General features: G+C 31.3%; 2 protein-coding genes and 1 long non-coding RNA gene across 6 annotated transcripts; all 3 read left to right on the top strand.

Annotated features, from left to right (window-relative positions):
• Positions 1-3,084: 3,084 nt before the first annotated feature.
• On the top strand, positions 3,085-7,865 carry LOC137831577 (putative inactive receptor kinase At5g58300). Of its 2 annotated transcripts, XM_068639311.2 has the most exons (3): positions 3,085-3,847; positions 5,277-6,627; positions 7,023-7,865. In XM_068639311.2, the coding sequence occupies exons 2-3, from the start codon at positions 5,283-5,285 to the stop codon at positions 7,649-7,651; spliced, it is 1,974 nt and encodes a 657-aa protein (XP_068495412.1). In that variant the 5' UTR covers positions 3,085-3,847; positions 5,277-5,282; the 3' UTR covers positions 7,652-7,865. The 2 variants fall into 2 exon arrangements, with proteins under 2 accessions (XP_068495412.1, XP_068495413.2); XM_068639312.2 differs by lacking the exon at positions 3,085-3,847 and having other exon boundaries at positions 5,241-6,627.
• Positions 7,866-8,699: 834 nt separating this feature from the next.
• LOC137833100 (Late embryogenesis abundant (LEA) hydroxyproline-rich glycoprotein family) lies at positions 8,700-10,583 on the top strand. The gene is made up of 2 exons (XM_068641473.2): positions 8,700-9,484; positions 10,308-10,583. The coding sequence occupies exons 1-2, from the start codon at positions 8,769-8,771 to the stop codon at positions 10,321-10,323; spliced, it is 732 nt and encodes a 243-aa protein (XP_068497574.1). The 5' UTR covers positions 8,700-8,768; the 3' UTR covers positions 10,324-10,583.
• A 2,213-nt stretch (positions 10,584-12,796) lies between these two features.
• Positions 12,797-19,987, top strand: LOC150027316 (uncharacterized). 3 transcript variants are annotated; one of them, XR_016521542.1, is made up of 3 exons: positions 12,797-13,067; positions 13,161-14,823; positions 19,728-19,987. It is a non-coding gene; the product is annotated as an uncharacterized LOC150027316 (long non-coding RNA). The 3 variants fall into 3 exon arrangements; XR_016521540.1 differs by having other exon boundaries at positions 19,592-19,987; XR_016521541.1 differs by having other exon boundaries at positions 12,808-13,067; positions 14,730-14,823; positions 19,592-19,987.
• Position 19,988: the final 1 nt, after the last annotated feature.

Below are 19,988 nucleotides of genomic sequence, written 5' to 3'. Positions count from 1 at the left end.
CCCCTTCAAAAGGTGTTTTTTTGTTGAACTAAAAAATACAAGGAAATAGACAATTAATTTAACTCACAAGAGATTGACATAATGAAGTAAACATTATGAATGGTAGACAAAACATGAGAAAGAATGAAGCTTTTATTTTTTTCTTCTAATTCACATTTTCATGATTAGATAGAGATCTAAAAATGCGGAAAGTTGATATTAATATTATAATGCTAAACTTTACGACTTCAAATTATTCATTGCTTTAATTGGTTTCCTCTTAGCTTCATTTTATTTTAGTTGTAAAGTTTAATTTTAGTCAACTGCGAGATCTTTCTTTTCTTTTATATGAAAATATTTTTTTTTTCTGATTTCTCACCAAAAATCTGCATAAAAATATTCTTATTCAAAATATGACGGACAATAAAGAAGGCAAAATTTTAATATATTATTTTATTATTATTAATTTAGTCTATCTATTTATTTGATAATTACATATATTTTTATTATTATTAAATATTTTAATTTAGTCCCTTATTTATTAAAATTGATGTAACAATCATTTCCATCCCATTTCAAAAAATAACGTATTGCGAAAACTAACGGTAATTATTTGTATACATAAAATAAAATGACAAGTTTACAAATTTAAACCGTGTTAATGAAAAGAATAACATTTTAAAAATTAAGAGAGGCAATTAATTATTTATAATAAAAGAAAAAACAAATTAATTAATTATATATATAGACACCAAATAAGTATTGTAACATTAATTCTTCCTACAATAAATTTATTACTTATTAAATAAAAAAGTATTAAAAATTATATTTTTAGCACAATAATTTATTACCTGATACATTTTCTTATAACGTATTTACAAAAACTATTCCGATCAAACAATTCACTCTAACACAACTAAGTAAACTAGACAAAGGTTTATTTGTATATATTAGTTATTTTTTTAAGAAAAAAATGTTTATTTTTATCGCTCATTTTTTTTATAATTTCAATATAATATTCCGTTTCAATTATATCTTTATTTTTCTTATAAATTGTTTGAAGAGAAAAATCTGAAAAAATATAATAATTAGTTTAACATTATATTAAACATATACTAATTAAACACTTTTCTTCGTTTGAGTAAAAGAAACTGGATAAAATACATCTATAAATTTTCTTCACTTGTTTTTTTTATTTGTATAATTTTTTTTTAGATAATCTACAATATTTAATCAAATTTACCTAAATCTAATTAAGATTGGTTAATTTTTATATTGATGCCGACAAAAAATACTTAAATTGAATTACCAGGAATGTGTGTACTAATTTAAAAGAGAATATTAGGAGAACTAAAAATGAAAAAGAATAATATGAAAATTAAAATTAATCCTCTTGAAATATTGATTACTTTTTACCTAATAAATATATGAATAAAGATTATTATTAAAATAAATTCTTAATAACTATTAAGATGTGTCAATAAATGAAATGGTATTGAAGTGTGAAAGAAACATAGGAAATAATGAAATGTGTTGGTCACTTGAAGCATGTGATTTGGTGATAAATTATTTTGTAGGATTGTAATAAAGACATTCACAACCTTTAGTTAGGATCCAAACTCATTAATTGAGAGTAGTAAAGATGAAAAGGAAGAAAGAAGAACATGAAAGTGAAAGCAAAGTTCGAAACTTTTCATGTTTCCAAACTCCATTTTTTTACCAAGAAAAAAGGGATGTTCTGGATTTTAATTTTGGTTCTGGGTAATGAAAATTAAATTACCTTGTTTAAAGTATTTTTTTTATATATAATTAGAACAAATTATTATTTTTATTGATACAAATTATACTTGATCCGTGAAGTTAACGTAAGTGCCGACCAAGTTTACACACTAATTAAAGGTGGTCCTTACGTAACAGGAAATAATTTTTGTAGACTTTTTCAAATCTTGCTTTTTTTAGTGTAAGTGTCATGAGTATAGAAATAAAAGAAAATAAAAAATAAAAAAATGAAATATAAATAAAATATAATTACAAAATTACAAGCATAAAGATATAACTAGCAAAGGGGTGTCATATATAGTAATATAATGTTTTATTTTCTTCATTTTAAAATAACTTCAATTTTAACTTCTCTAAAATTTTAAAACTAATTGATACTTTCAGTTTTTAATAAAATGATATTTTTTTTATTCTCACGTGTAATAGATAAAAATATTGTATTTATGATATTTTAATAAAATTGTTTTAATAAGTGATAAATTTATTATTATTTGTAATTTGCATAAAAAAATCAAATTAACGTTATTTTAGAATAAAGTATAAGTGATATTTCATCTGTCTTTTTAATTGTCAGCTTTTTAAAAATATTTTCTTTCATTTGTTATTTTTAAAATTTCAAGATAATATTTTTTTCAGTTATATTCTTAATTTAATTAATATAAAGAAAGAGAGAGAGAGAGACTATAGTTATAAATAACAAAAAATATAATACATAAATGCCCATTGAAATAAGAAAACAGCAAATAATAAATAACTCTTTTATGCTATATTAAAAATAGGAAGTTAAATCTTTTTTAATCTTAAACTGCTATTATTATAAAAAAAAAGAAAAAAGAGTAAACAATCATGTCATTTTAATATATTCTTAAATTTATATGTAAAATGATTCTCTCACATCATTAATATTATAAGAAAAATGATATGATGAGAAGTAGTAAATAATTTTTGATGTAACTGTTTAAATATATAATAAAGAATATATTTGTAATTAAATAATATAAAAAAGTATTAAAATATCTATATTAAGGTTTGTAACGTAAGTGTGAAGAAAAGAAGAGAGTTGTTGAGGATCAAAATCCATGTGACAAATTGAAGTATGAATTTTTTAAAGAGATATTAAAATTTAATACTCCACATGATTGAACAAAACTATCTTTAAAAATATATATATATGTAAAAAGGAAAAATGTTTATTTAGAAAAATTAAAATTTTAAATAAATATTGAAAATTTGAAGATTTAGTTTCTAGTTTCTGGATAGCTTAGAAAAAAATGGTTGGAAAATATAATGAAGAAGAGAAAACGAGAAGAAAGTCACAAAAAAAAAGAAGCATAAAACTGTTTTCTCTATTTTGATGTTGCAGTTTCCATGTTATTGATTTAAGGTTTTGGCAAAAACATAGAAGTGAAGTGATGTAAGACATAAAAGAGTTTTCCATCTTTGCCGTTGAAGAAGTCGTCATCATAGTACGTGTGCACTGTCTTTTCTCTCTCTCTTCTCACTCCACTCGTCTCAAGTCTCAAACTTTCAGTTCCAATAATAAATGATTAAATGAAGAATTGAAGAAAGTCTCAAACTTTCTCTTTCTCTCTCTCTGGGTCTGGGGTAGGTCAAGAAAGAGAAGGATAGTGTCCATTCTGCATTGCCTTGCTGTGCTGTCAATTTTATTCTTTAATCTTTATTTTTGTTTCTTCTTTCTCTATTTTATCAGCAAAAACAAAAAATTAAGTCACTTTCTCCAATCCTTTTTCCCTTTTTATGAAGCTTCTGCATTCTGTACCTTGCTGCTGTTTCTGCTGCTACCATTCTCTTTTAGCTTAAAATGCTCCTCAATTTCATCCAAATTCTCTGGCTTTATGGGTTCTCAGTGTGCTACATGCTACATGCTCTTCCCAGTGAAACCCACTTCCAGATTTTGATATGAATGCTTTTATTCTAACAAGTTGCTACCGACAAGAACTTGAGAACCGAAGCTCAAGCACCCCACCAACTTCAATTTCAGTGCTACTTCATTTGTTGTTTCATTTCTCTGAATTAGTGAATTCTCAGACTAGCACATCCTTCTGAACTCTCCCATGCTTCCTTTCAGGTAATTGCTCACTGAAAAACCTGTCCTCTCTCTCTCTCTCTCTCTCTCTCTCTCTCTCTCTCTCTATACTCCTAATTTAGCATGCAAATCTGAGTTATTTTGAGTTTTTTTTTCTCAACATTGACAGTGGAATGTGTTAAAAAGCAGTTTTTGGTTTCTTCTTGTTGATAATTCTAGTGTTTTGAACACTTGGTTTTGGTTTTTTGGGATCTGAAGGTGCGTGAGGATTTTTTTTTTTTTACTTTTCACATTATTGTAAATTTTGTGATTGAACCTCTTTGACCTTTTCTGATCTTGTGATTTCCGTCACAATCCATCAAAAGGGGTGTGTTTTTGAAGAAAAAATCAATTCTCTGTGCAGTCATTTGTTTCAAAATTCAAGTCATTCCTCTTACTTTCTGGGAGGCCAAAAAGGGGGAAAATTGGACGGAATTGCGTTGGCTGTGGTCGGCTAGAAAATTATGTGTTTCTGAGAATAAAGAGCAGAAATCTTTGTTGTAGTTATCACAGAGCTAAACAAGCCTACTCCTAACTTCTTAGAGCCCAAGTTAATTTTATAGTAAATGTTGTCCTTTCCTTAACTTCTCCCTCATTTTTCTTTTTTTGCCAAAATCTTGAGAAAATTCTTTTTGTTTTTCATGAATCATATTCTTCTTATAGCAACAGACAAATTTCACTCGCTTTATAACTTGATCTCTCTTTGTGTTGTCTAGTACAATCTTATGCGTGTAAAAAATTAGAAGGGATTGGTTAGTTTGATAAACAGAACAATGTTCACTTCCTCTCCTTCCAAATCTTTCTTCACATATTGTCTTCACTGCTGTTTATTCTTTGTAATTGCTCAATAATTTGGGATGGACATATTGTAAATAGGGATTATGACTCTTGTAAATGATAAGCTCAAAGTTATCGAAATTAAATTATTGTTCTTCTAGTGTAACTTTATAAAAATGAAGCTAAAGTGAACTCTGCTTAAACCTTTTCAATATGAGTCTGCAGTTTTAGGGGATTTAATTGTCTAGAGAAGACACTTACAGGTTCAATGTGATGATCTTCTGGAAATAAATTTTCTTTTTATCTGTATTTAATTGTCTGCTGATGCAGTATATCTCTTGATAGAGGTAAAACTACAGTGTCATTTCGATTTTGTTTTATTCATGGAAAGTGCATTCCCTCACTGTCTCTCTCTCTTGATGGTGAAGATCTTACAAGTAAGCAAAAAGAGACTGCAAAAGTTTACCCTTGGCTTGCAATTTTTTGTCTGTTTGGTGATCCTCAATCAAGATGCTTCCTTTTTATTAATCATGAATGGTTATGTTTCGGCTTTTTGTTTTCTGAAATGTTGTCATTTCTAATACCTAGTATATTGTTAATTTCATCATGCTACTGGATCTTAACTTTTTCATTTATGGTTATGGTACTAATACAGGAACATATGATGACTGACAAAGTTTACTCCAAATTCAATTGCCAATATATTATTCCATCCAGAAAACAGCTCTCCATGAAGTTCCTTTCTACTTCAGTCACTTCTTTTCTTTTTGTCATAGTGATTCTTTTCCCTTTGGTTATTGGTGATCTAAGTTCAGATAAGCAAGCCCTTCTTGATTTTGCTAATGCTATCCCCCACCGCCGAAACCTTATGTGGAATCCATCCACCTCAGTCTGTGAATCTTGGGTAGGCATCACTTGCAATGAAAATAGAACTCGTGTTGTTAATGTTCGGCTTCCTGGAGTTGGACTAGTTGGCACCATCCCATCCAATATACTTGGCAAGCTTGATGCTGTGAAAATTATTAGCCTTCGCTCCAACCTACTCAGTGGAAATCTCCCTGCTGACATTGCTTCTCTTCCTTCTCTTCAGTATCTCTACCTCCAGCATAACAACCTTTCTGGTGACATACCTGCCTCATTGTCTCCCCAACTTGTTGTACTTGATTTGTCATATAATTCCTTCTCTGGTGGCATTCCAGAGACATTTCAAAATTTTTCAGAATTAACTAGTTTGAATCTCCAAAACAACTCTCTATCCGGACAGATACCTAATCTCAATGTAACTCAGCTCAGGCTTTTGAATTTAAGCTACAACCATTTGAATGGCTCTATTCCTAAAGCTCTTCATATTTTTCCAAATTCTTCCTTTGAAGGAAACTCACTTTTATGCGGACCCCCTCTAAAGCCATGCTCTGGGGTTCCTCCTACACCTTCTCCTGCCTTGACTCCACCTCCATCATCAACTCCAGGGAGACAAAACTCAAAATACAAGTTGAGTAAAATAGCTATCATTGCAATTGGTGTTGGGGGAGCTGTGGTGTTATTCTTTATTGCTCTTGTTATTGTTATTTGCTGTTTAAAGAACGACGGCAGAGGCTCCAATGTGATTAAAGGGAAGGGCTCTAGTGGTGGCAGGGGTGAGAAGCCAAAAGAACAGTTTGGGAGTGGGGTTCAAGAACCTGAGAAGAACAAGTTGGTTTTCTTTGAGGGCAGTTCTTATAATTTTGATCTTGAGGATTTGCTGAGAGCTTCAGCTGAAGTCCTGGGAAAGGGTAGTTATGGTACTGCCTATAAGGCCATACTAGAGGAGTCAATGACTGTTGTGGTGAAAAGATTGAAAGAAGTTGTGGTAGGGAAGAAGGACTTTGAACAGCAGATGGACTTTATCGGAAGAGTTGGACAACACACAAATGTGGTGCCCCTTCGCGCTTATTATTATTCAAAAGATGAAAAGCTTTTGGTTTATGACTATATCCCTGCTGGCAACCTGCACACACTCTTGCACGGTATGCATTTCTTTTTCTTAGTTTCTATCAAATCTTCTAAAATTAAGCTCTCTTTTTTTCATTTTTTCTTGAGTGATGATATGTTAACAACCATGCACCAAATTATAACTCAAAATAGAAACAACCTTCTGCTGAAATGGAGCAATTTTGAAATTGTATTGGTCAAATCGCAGATGCATTTTAATTTGCAGTTGTCTAAGTAACATTTTCATTTTTTTCTTAGAAAACATGTTTTTTGCTGACCCTTGTGTGGCCTTGTTTTATTTCTTTATAGATCATTCATTCATTTGGATGTTTTCTTTCCCCTACAGCTGTAATTGTTCATATTATTGTATCTACCAACACCAACTGAAATGCTTCACTTCACCTTAAACTGGATCTGAATTTCATTACAGGTGGAAGGACAGGTGGAAGAACTCCCTTAGACTGGGAGTCCCGAATAAAAATATCCCTTGGAAGTGCCAAAGGACTAGCCCACATTCATTCTGTTGGTGGTTCTAAATTCACACATGGAAACATTAAGTCCTCAAATGTCCTCCTTAACCAAGATAACGATGGCTGCATTTCTGATTTTGGCCTCGCCTCCCTTATGAACGTTCCTGCTACCCCTTCTAGAGCTGCGGGTTATCGTGCTCCAGAGGTGGTTGAAACCCGTAAACACTCTCATAAATCAGATGTGTACAGCTTCGGTGTCCTCCTTCTTGAGATGCTTACTGGGAAGGCTCCTCTCCAATCTCCTGGACGTGATGACATGGTTGATCTCCCTAGGTGGGTTCAGTCTGTTGTTAGGGAAGAATGGACTGCCGAAGTTTTTGATGTTGAGCTTATGAGGTACCAAAACATTGAAGAAGAAATGGTGCAGATGTTGCAGATAGCCATGGCCTGTGTGGCAAAGATGCCAGATATGAGACCTAGTATGGATGAAGTAGTAAGACTGATCGAAGAGATCCGGCAATCTGACTCAGAGAACCGACCATCTTCTGAAGAAAATAAATCTAAGGACTCAAATGTTCAGACTCCATAGATTAACTGTGCTTAGTGACGATATAAGAGTGAATGTTTTGTCAAGGTTTCTCAAGCTGTGTTCTAATCTTTCTGTCCATTTCTTTAATATTTCTCACAGATGTTGTTTCTTGAGTTATTTTCTCTTGTAGGTAGGTTGCTTTCCCTGAATTCTTATGTATTAACATCATCATTCAATTAATGATCTTCATTCAAGAACATTTTCCTAAGAAAAATTGAATATCCAGCATTCCAACCTTGTGAAAAAAAGGTTACCATGTGACCATGTCACTATACTGTGCTGCTAGATCATTGTGTCGCCCCCAAAGCAATGCCCCATCTGCAAATTTGGTCATGTGTTAAAATTGTACCATTTTTTTATACCAAATCTGACTTTTTTGTTATAGAAATATATTCTATACTAAAAGAATCAGTTAAAGAATTAAAATACTTTTGACAGAAAATAATTAAAATCTTATGTAATAATAATGTAGCATTCCTACTTCTATTTACCCTTCTTCACCTTTCCTCTGTTTTTTTACATTTCCACTGTAATCAATGCTGAGCTTAATTTGTATTTTGAAATGAACCATCTATAATAATTTTGTACTTTTAATGATTGAAATTGTGTAGGTAGAATATGGATAAAAGATTAGTATCTGCATAATATATGTTTAAGATAAAAAAAAAACTTTGACGCAGCCTAAGGTATTATCTGCATAATATATGCTTAAGGAAAGTTTCTTTGTATGATTATTTTAATGTTAACAACAATGAACATTGATTTTCTATTTAAAGGTTGTTGACACGGCATTTTGCTGTGTAACATACTCTCTGTTACTCAATTGTATTTGTCCAATAATCTCTCTTTCTCTTCCCTAATCGGTTAAAAAAATTGCATTACATTTCTATTATAATAACTAAGTATATTTAACTATACAATCCTCCGAGAACCTCTATTTGTTTATCCTCCAACCTTGATTTACCACAAATAGCTTTGTGCCTTTGTGGTGACAATAACTTAGTAAAAAAAGCCATAATACAAATAACCCACCATCTAGGTTAATCATGTGAAACCAAGTAACGTTCATTGGACATAGGGGTGTGTTTGCTTTCCATTGAGGGTGGTGGTGACGTTGATGGAGGCAGCACCGAGCAACTCCGCCTTGGAGAAGGATCGGAGCAGCCAGGGGCACGTGGCCGTCATTGTGCCCTCTGACCACCACAGAAGCTCCACCCTCAATGATTCCTCCATTGACCACCTTGACAAGGGACGTCACCACCCATATTGGTTTGTATGTTGTGCATGGTCATGCCTTCTTCTGTTCTTCCTCGTCATAGCCTTTCTCTTTGCATGCATCACCTACTTGGCATTCCTCAAGTCAGGAATGCCATTAGTTTACGTGAGAGCCTTCAACATAACCGGTTTTCAAGTTGATGAAGGGTCACAAAAGATGGATGCAGTTATAGGGCTAAAGCTATTGTTCTCTAACAAGAATGATAAACTTCAGCTGTTGTATGGACCACTTTCTATTGATGTCACAAGCGAGAATATCTTGTTGGGGAAGAACAAAGTTGATGCCTTCACTCAGATGCCCTTGAATGACACCAATTTGGACATGATTATGACAGTGAACAATGCTGATGTCAACCCTTATGCTGCTGAAGACTTGAAAGCAGACATCAAAGCCAATGAAATGGTGTTTGATGTTTATGCTGGAGGGCACATTGGTTTTAAGGTTGGGAGTTTAGAGATGAACAATGTGCCATTTGTAGCTTGTTGTCATGAAATCAATTTGATGGATGTGGATTTTGGAAGAAGACCTTCATGTGATGTTAAACTCTTTTCTGGCAGGTAACATTAGTTAGCTAAATGTGTATGTTTCTGTTTGGAATTGGATGCATAATTTTTTGTGGTTAACAAGGAGGTATGGTTTAAGAGAATGCTATGTTTGCTTTTTAAATTTTGATGTGCTAATTTCTGTCTCCAGAAAGTTTGTATAGAAGCAATGTTAAATGATTTTTTGTATGGTATGTGACACATTTTATTTGGAGGAACAAGAAGTGATGTGAAATAGACACACAGATTATTTTAATCTTCTAATAAAAAAATATATTTTTGTGATTATTTGTTTGAAGCTTTAAAAAAATAGAAACTAATTTGTGTTTGTTCATAATTATAAAAACCACTTTTTAAAAAAGTAGTTAATGTTGTAAAAAAATATTCAAAAAAAATGTTTTTCCTATCAAAATTTAAAATATTAGAAGCAAACAAATTAGTATATTAAATAGAAATCAGTAATAAAAAATAATTAATTATTATATTGATTAAATTAAATATTATTTTAAATATTAATAATTTTTAAATTGGTATTTAATTAAAACTAATTATTATCAATTTTTTTAGTTTTAAAGTTAATAATTAAAACTTTAAAATATTGATAATTAAAATTTTGATATCTGAAACTTTAATAACTAATTATATATTAATTTAAAAATTATTTATTAATAATATAAATTAATTTAAATACCAATAATTTTTTAATTTTTTTAAAATAATATATAATTTAATCAATATAATAATAATAATTTTTAATTTTTAAATTAATTTTCATTTAATAATTTTCTATTATAATAACTAATTTATATTTGTTGATGGCTGTACAATCTTGGTGCAGGCCTGCAACAATTTGAAGAAAGCAACTACAAAAAAGGTTAGCTAAGCAACATTTTATCACATCCTTGAGGACAAGTAATTTATTGATAGAGATTTGTGAGTTTCAGAAAATAGCAAGTTTATTCACAAATCATTAGAGACACAAACATCTTTAAGCTTTTTCATTCTAGATAAACTTCTGCATTGTTCATTGTGAACATGTATATGGGTTTTTTCTTTTCTGAAACTAATGTAATTTTATTTTAAATTTTTAAAATGGATAATTTTTTTTTATTATTGAAATGGTAAAATCGTCAATTCAAATATGTTTTTATAAGACAAAATTGTCATACGATTTTAAAAAAAAATTAAAAAATATTTTACGTATACGTATTTAATATTATAACATATTTTAATATATTAAATTTTTTTAAAAATGTATATGTAAAATAATCGTATTTCCCAATTACGTTTTAAATATTATAATATATAAAATTTTAAAAATGTATATAATATATAGAAATACGTTTTGAATATTTTAATATATAATAATTTTAATATACATTTTTATAATATTTAAAATAATAGAAAATTAGTTAAATTTAATTTACTATTTCAACTTTATTTTATATATAATTAAAGAAATTTAAATTTTAGTATTTAAAATAAAAATAAAAATAATAAAAAATTAGATGAATTTAATTTATTATTATAATTTTTTATGTAATTAAAAAAATATCTATAATAAAACATTAATTTTAACACTAAGATTTATCTAATTTTCAATTATTTTTATATTTATTTTAAATACTAAAATATAATTTTCTTTAATTATATATAAAATAAAGTTATAATAGTAAATTAAATTTATCCAATTTTTTATTATTTTTATTTTATTTTAAATATTAAAAAATTGTATACAAAAATTATTATATATTAAAATATTTAAAATATATTTCTATATATTATATATTTAAGTTTTATATAGTATTAATGGAAATACAGGCAACAAACCCTCTCTATATTTTTTTTTTTTACTCAACTTTTACGATGATAATAATAATATGTAAAAGAAAAATGATAAATTGATTAAACAACTTTTTTTTTCTTCTCCGATGTGAGTCTCTCTTCTTCTTCTTCTTCTTCAAGTTCTTTCTCTTCTTCCATTGATAGTTTTGGGATTAGAGAGTATAATGATGTTAACGTTAAAAGTTAGGATTCACTTGATGGTAAATACAAAAGAATAATGGTTTTTGAGTGAAGAGAGTGATTGAAAATGAAAATTATTTTATTTAATATGTGAGATTTGGTGTAAAAACGTGTGAGATGATGCTCTCTCTTTCTTCGTGTTGTCACCTTAAAAGTTAGTTTACGCATAAAATGAGATATATTAAATAAGAGTAGAATTGAAAGAAATTTGTATAAAAAAAACCGGTTATACGGTTATAGTAAGAAATCCTTTTTATATATAAGAATAGATTATATATTATAATATTTAAAACTTATTTGTGAAATCTTATTTTACACATTAGATTTATTTTCTTATATCTAATTAAATTAAAGTGTACACCATTTGTCTATTTTAAAAATAAAAAAATTACACTACAAGTTACAACAGTATATATAATGTTTGAGCAACAAAAAATTAACTAAAAATGAGATCTTGGTAGCCAACTTTTTACTCAGGATCTTCAAACTAATAGTGTAATTAATCAGTCTCAAGACCAATTTTAGTTTCCTAACCCACAAAATGTTGGATTGCTTTAAGTGATTATCTCATAATCCTATTGTCATCACTAAAAACATGAGAATAAATTGATTTGGAAATGAGTTATCAAATACATGATTAATGCAAAAAAAAATAACCAAAAAAACAGAATACAAGGGATGCATGAGAAGAGAATTCAGTAAAGTAGCTATGAAATTTAATGTGTATGAAACTCATTATTTTAAAGACACTAAGGATGTAAGAATGTTATTCAGATCCTAAATTTAAAATTTAGATTTCATTAAAAATTTATTACACTATATTAATGTGGAATGAGAGAATATAAATTTAAAATATTAAACAAAACTGATCTAGCATAATGAGACACACAGGAAGAAAAACAAGACCTCATGATATAACATTTATATTAAAAATGAGTTGATACTTTATACCAACTAAAAAAAAACATATACAAATCTATTAAAGGAATAGTAAAATTTTATTGATGTTGTCTAATTAGAATTAAAATTTTACTCTGTAATATAAATGTAAACTATTTTTATATATCACTAAAATTAAACTTTAATTCTAATTAAATAACATTTAAAAAACTCAATATAAGTTTTCTCTTCACTTAACCTTCCATATCATTAGAGGAAAAATCAAAATTATAAACTAACAAAAATGTGTTGAAAAAAAAATATTTAGGGTAGTTGTTAAAAACATAAAAATAACTTTTTTTTTATTGAAATATATCTAAAATGTATATTTTAATATATATATTTCTAAGGAGTTAGAAGGATGAAACCTTTCAGATGTGGGACTTTGGTCCTATGCAAACATAGAAAACTAACACAGGAACCTTTTAGAATCCAAGGCACCTTCTCTATATCTCTGTATCCGTCTCTTCATTTTCTCTTTCATTTCTTGCACAATCAATGAATACCCTTTGAATTTGAACCCTATCTCTTGTTTTGGGTCTTTCCATTTCCAAGTTTCGGTTGTGCCATCGAAATGCATAGTCAAGGAGCTAAAAGAATTTGCAGAAGGATCCTCATACGTCCTGCAGTGCAGGTGACAACTCTTTTCTCTTTCATCATAAACTATGATTTTAAAGCTTCGAGTCCACTTTCAATTATCCAACCCTTCATGTTGTTGTCTCTGCAGGCATGATCTACCTTTTTGGAACCATTCGTATTTTGATTCTGGTGTTTTGTTACTTTTTTTTTACACTCGTGTTACTGGACTGATTAAACAAAACAAAACCTAAATCGTTGTTTGCTTTTGTATGGTATGGTTCTTGCGTCTACTTTTTATTTTACTTAGCCAGATGTGGTTATACTGATATTGTAAGTGATTTTTAAGAATTTGTTGTCCAAAATGGCTTGAGGATGATTTGGGGGTAGAAGTGAATTTGAGTCTGATGGACAAATGTGGATGACTCTGATTTTAGGGAATATGCAGAAATACTAAATTTAATGGAACATTCCATAAAGTATTATAATTTTGAGGGTTTCTAGTGTGTGCGTTTGGACCTTGTTGAAGTAATAGGCTATTATTCTTTGATGGGAATGAGCTTGAAGCCCACTAAGATGGTGACTCTAAATCTTGGTTGGGGATTTTTTTTAAAACCTTTGAGTAGGAGTTTACATGAGCCTTCAGGGTTTCCTAATATTGAAGTTATTGGTTTACGAAGATAGTTATTGTGATATTTTTCTTGTGTTAATTTGAGAATTTGATGTTGTCTAAATTTGTTAGATCCCGTAGTTGAAGTATTCCTTCTATAAATGTTCATCTGATGTTGTAAACATGTTGAGATTTGTTCGATGTATGTTCATATTGCTTGGAAATAAGTCTGCATCATCCCACTTTGTTGTACTATTTGAATTAATTTTTTATTTTTATTTATAAGTTTTAATTATATAAATGTATTTTGCATGACAAGATCAGAGTGTGAAAACTAAGTGAGGAATGGTGTCTCATTCTGAAATTTTTGTTGCGTTTTTTTATTTCTTCTATGTTTTATTATTATTAGTATATAAGCTTTTATTTCATCATTCTACTTTAAAAAGCGTGCATTGTTAGTTTATAAGTTTTTACTCTATCAACTAATCAGAAGAAATCGTCACCCTTGGTATGACTTTTAAAGTAGTTATTTTACAAGTCCAAATATTATGGGGCCAAATATTAAAGTAGTTATTTGAAGACATGACATCGAAGGCCAAAAAATAGTATGGGGCCTAATATTATCTATTAGGGAAGAGTTGGTTAGAGGTTCTTTTATGTTGGGATTGGGGAATCGTTTGTGAGGGGATGATATCAAATTTTGGAAATAAAAATTGGAGGCAAGGGAACTTTACTCTGATTTTGGGGAATATTGCTCTCATTCCATTACCTATTTTTCTTTCTGTTGTTTTTTTTTTTTGTTTTTCTGCAGTACCTCTGATGATGCAAATTATATTACCTTTCATTTTCTTGCACATTTAGTACAAAATGGTGTTGGAAAGCATTGGTAGTAGCAAAATTAAGTTGTTGGACGTTATTGATGAGAACCACTCCCTTGATTTTTCTGATGTTAAGAATTTTCTTGTTCTTTTCTTCTTGATATGGTGACCGATAATCTAAGCACCCATGCTGGCTGCTAGTTAAGTTTGTTAATATCTTGAACATCTGTCAAGTGTAATAGTTTAGAGATGTTGAATTTAGCATCTTTTAAGTACTGCTGGTTGCATCTAGGACTAAGGTATTCCACCCAAACATCAACAGTAATGGAAGTATATGCCTTGACATTCTAAAAGAACACTGGAGTCCGACCCTGACCATTTATAAGGTGTGATATTACTTGTGTTTCTTGATATTTAATGATTTTGCTTTGCAAAAGGTTTCAGCATTTGTCACTTACTATTCATATCTAGCTGTAATTTCTGTGTTACCTTGAACATTTAGAAAATTTAAGTAAAGACTTGCTTACTGTTTAGATTTTAGAATTATATTGAAAAGGCTGTGAACCTTATTAGAAAGAGTGATGTTATTCCTTTCCTCTTAACATTATCGTGTCACTTTTTGTACGGTAAGGAGGGCAGTGTGGAACAAGTTGAGTGATGTAATGGAAGATGTTGAAAACAATGTTCTGAAGTGAGATTGTGGAAATAACATTACTCAACTTTTGGAAATTTATTCATTTTATAAGAAGAATTCATTGTAGTAATCTAGTGGAAAGAAATAGATGAAATATATTTCTGAGATATCTTACAAATGTGATTACAATCTCTATTTATAGACTGTTTTACAACCTAATTAAAGAAAGAAATAATAGACAATGAAAGCCAGAAATAATGAGTGTTTAAAGCTGTACAAATCAAATAAAATCAAATCACTACCAAATCTGTCCTAATAAATATAAAATGGAATCTGCACTTAATTATAACATAATTCTCCTGATTATGCAACACTCCCCCTCAAGTTGGTGAATGTATATCTATCATTCCCAACTTGCAAGTAAGATCTTCGAATTGTTTTGTGGAAAGTCCCTTAGTAAACATATCTGCCAATTGGAGTCTTGAAGGGATGTACTCAGTGGCTATAAGACCATCATCCAACTTCTCTTTAATAAAGTGTCGGTCTATCTCTACGTGCTTTGTTCGATCATGTTGAACCGGATTGTGTGCAATACTGATAGCGGACTTATTATCACATGCCAAACCCATAGGAGCTTCATATTTTATTTTTAGGTCGTCAAGTATAATCTTCATCCATAAGAGTTCACACACCCCTTGAGCCATGGCTCTAAATTCTGCCTCTGCACTTGATCTTGCAACTACATTTTGCTTCTTGCTCCTCCATGTCACCAGATTTCCACCCAAGAACATGCAGTACCCTGTGGTGGATCTCCTATCAACAATCGATCCTGCATAGTCAGCATCAGTATATACTTTCATGGATAAGTTTTCCCCCTTTTTGAATAGCAATCCTTTTCCTGGAGAGGCTTTTAAGTACTGAATAATTTTATCTACTGCCTGCAAGTGTCTTTCTCTTGGATCATGCATAAATTGACTAACCACACTAACTGCATAGGCTATATCTGGCCTAGTGTGTGAAAGATAAATGAGTTTTCCCACAAGTCTTTGATATTGTGTCTTCTCCACTTTTGGGTTTTCCTCATCATTCCCAATCCTATGATTTTGCTCTATTGGCACTCCAGTGGGCTTACAACCCAACTTACCAATCTCTTTGAGAAGATCAAGGATGTATTTCCTTTGAGAAATAAAGATGCCCTGTCTCGAGTAAGCAACCTCTATCCCAAGGAAGTACTTCAGCTTCCCAAGATCCTTCATTTCAAATTGAGCAGCTAGTCTCTCCCTCAAATTTTGTTTTTCAATCTCATCATCACCTGTAATAATCATATCATCTACATAGACCAAAAGTAGAGTGAGTTTACCATTCTGAGAATGTTTTATAAACAGAGTATGGTCACCTTGGCTTTGTCGGTACCCCAAAGATACCATAGCTTGAGTAAACCTTCCAAACCAAGCACGAGGTGATTGTTTAAGACCATATAGGGCCTTCTTAAGTCTGCACGCCTTATTCCCTTCATTAACAATACCATAACCAGGTGGAATCTCCATGTATACTTCTTCCTCCAAGCTTCCATGCAAGAAGGCATTTTTAACATCAAATTGATGCATTGCCCAACCAAAGTGTGCTGCCAGGGAGAGAATAATCCTGACGGTATTCATTTTTGCCACTGGAGCAAAAGTCTCCTCATAATCGATCCCATAGGTTTGAGTGTACCCTTTTGCAACCAACCTTGCTTTATACCGATCGAGTGTGCCATCAGACTTATACTTAACTGTGTATATCCACCTACAACCCACTGCTTTCTTATCTTTTGGTCTCTCTACAATCTCCCAAGTCTCATTCCTTTCTAACGCGCTCATTTCTTCATTCATGGCTCGAATCCAGTTCTCATCTTTTAAGGCTTCTTGTACCGATGAAGGGATTTTGATAGAATCAATAGCTGAAAGAAAACTCTGGTGCTGCATAGAAAGTTTTTCTGTAGACACAAATTGGGATATAGGATATTTGGCACAAGATCTTTTTTCTTTTCTCAAGGCAATAGGTAAATCATTTAGGTTAGGTTCAAAAGCAGTATTTAAGGTGTCCTCAAGAGTCTCACTGGTATGAGTTCTTACCTCCGGTTCAGACAATTGAAGTTGTTGTTCGACCAGGACGGGTTCTTGTTGCCTTCGCTGATATTGTTTTCCAAAATATTTGTCTTCATTATTCTTCTCTGGTAATGATGTTGGTGCAGGGTCTTTGTCATCCTCCCTAAGAACGAAATCCTGCAACAAAGGAAAAGGTGGCAACTCAAGGTCCTCAGCTTCTTGAATACTCTCCCCCTGAAGCTGAGAACTAGGAAAGAAAGACTCTGTTTCATGGAAGGTGACATTTTTGGAAATATACACTTTACGACTTTGAGGATGATAACATTTGTACCCCTTTTTGTTGGGGGCATAACCGATGAAGACACATTTGATGGCACGAGGATCTAACTTACCCCGATAAGGACTATGAACATGGACAAAAGCAGGACAACCAAAGACACGATTCTGAAGACTATTCAACATGGGAATAGAAGGATAGAATGTGGTCATAACCTGAATAGGAGTAACACCCTCTAAAACCCGAGAGGGTAATCTATTAATCAAATAAGTGGCAGTCAGGACTGCTTCCCCCAGTAAGATCTAGGAACAGATGTTTGGAAAAGTAAAGCTCGAGTAACCTCAAGGAGATGACGATTTTTCCTTTCAGCAACCCCATTTTGTTGAGGAGTGTCCACACAGGTTAATTCATGAACAACTCCATTTTCCTCAAGGAACTTGGAAAGGTTTTGGTTCACATATTCTCTTCCATTATCATAACGCAATCTCTTAATTGGACTTTCAAATTGTGTTTGAATCATTCTGTAAAACTTTACAAACAAGTGAAAAACTTCAGACTTATCTTTCATGAGGAATATCCAAGTAACTCGAGTACAATCATCAATAAATGAAACAAACCATTTTGCACCCGAGATATTAGGAATAGGTGAAGGTCCCCCCATACATCTGAATGAATAAGATCAAAAGGTTTAGAACTTTTATTACCATTGGGAGGAAAAGTTGTCCGATGGTGTTTAGCAAACTGACAAACATCACAATGAAATGACTCAGCAGACACTTTTGTAAATAAAACAGGAAATAAGGACTTTAGGGTACTAAATGGAGGATGACCAAGACGTCTGTGTTGAAGCCATATTTGAGAGGATGACCAAGATTCACGACCTTGCTGAAAATTAGAAGTGTGTGCCTGTAGTCTAGCACCCTTTTTACTTTCTTCATGTTGTAAATAATATAACCCGCCCTGCTCTTTAGCAATTCCAATAGTCTTCCCCGTGGCAAGATCCTGAAAAACACAATGGGAAGGGAAAAATACCACTGCACAATTTAAATCTTGGGTAATCTTTTGAATAGACAAGAGGTTATTGGATAGTTTGGGAACATGAAGCACATTTTTTAAAGGAAATGAAGGTTGAAGGTGAATGTTACCACAACCATTAATGGGGGTAGTGGAACCATTAGCAACAGTAATATATGGCTTACCGGATAAAGTAGTGTAGGATGAAAAAAAAGAGGAATGAGGTGTCATATGATCAGTAGCACCAGAGTCTATAATCCAGATATTTTCAGTACTAGAAGCATTAAAGGATAAAAAACTAGAACTCTTACCACTCATAGTAAAGGAACAATAGCTAGATGGCTTACTAAGGGAGTCCATGAGAGTTCAAAACCAACTTTTTTCAGATTGGCAAAATTTGATCCTGTTCACGCACAAAAAAAAAATCCGCCGGAAAAATTTTCCGGTGGCGGTTTCCAGCGAGCAGTGGCAGTTCTGGCGAGCGACGGAAGTGGTGGTCGGTGGTGGTGGTCGACGGTGGTCAATGGTGGTGGCAGTAACGGTCAATGGTGCAAGGTGGTGGTGGTGATCAATGGAGAAAGGATAAGGAAAATAAAAAGTTGCAGCAATGAAGGCTGTCCAACAAAAAAAATAATTGCAGCAATGAAGGCTGTCAAGAAAAATGATTACAGCAATGAAGGCCGGAAAATGATTACAGCAATGAAGGCTAAAAAAAAAATTGCGGAAGCAGAGTCTCCTAGATCAGGAGCTCTGATACCAAGTGGAAAGAAATAGATGATGAAATATATTTCTGAGATATCTTACAAATGTGATTACAGTCTCTATTTATAGACTGTTTTACAACCTAATTAAAAGAAAGAAATAATAGACAATGAAAGCCAGAAATAATGAGTGTTTAAAGCTGTACAAATCAAATAAAATCAAATCACTACCAAATCTGTCCTAATAAATATAAAATGGAATCTGCACTTAATTATAACATAATTCTCCTGATTATGCAACAAATCTTTTAGTACATAAGTAGCCTAAAATAGACGTTTATTCGTTTATTCCTTCTGTTGACTGGATATATAATTTTCAAGCCACCTTGATGAGATGAATATATGATTCATAGATGTTTAACTTCTTTAATTGATCTGCAGATGGAATAATATCAACCTTAGATACGACATTGTTGTTATAGTGATGTTTCAAAACTTGAAAAAACTGACATCCACTATTAATATCAACCTTTTGTCTATTTGCTCACTTATGCATGAAATTGCACACATCTAAAAGACCGACAAGGCTAAGTATAAAGCCACTGTTCACAGCTGGACACAGGAATATGTTATGGGATGATCATGTTCCTCCTGTAGCTTCTCAATCATGTTTTATGAAGAAACAAAAGATACTTTTTATGTGAATTAAGTATCACTTGTGAATATTTCTTTGGAAGACATTGCTCATGGATGAAATTGTATGATAATGTCGCACAAACTTTTTACTTGTAGACATGCTATTCTAAATGAGTGGTAATTAAAGAAATTATAGTTTTCT

The sequence above is a fragment of the Phaseolus vulgaris genome, chromosome 6 (assembly GCF_051622355.1).
Source record: "Phaseolus vulgaris cultivar YP4 chromosome 6, ASM5162235v1, whole genome shotgun sequence".
Lineage (NCBI taxonomy): Eukaryota > Viridiplantae > Streptophyta > Magnoliopsida > Fabales > Fabaceae > Phaseolus > Phaseolus vulgaris.
The sequence above is the reverse complement of the archived record's forward strand: the minus strand, read 5'-3'. Positions and strand labels throughout refer to the sequence as shown.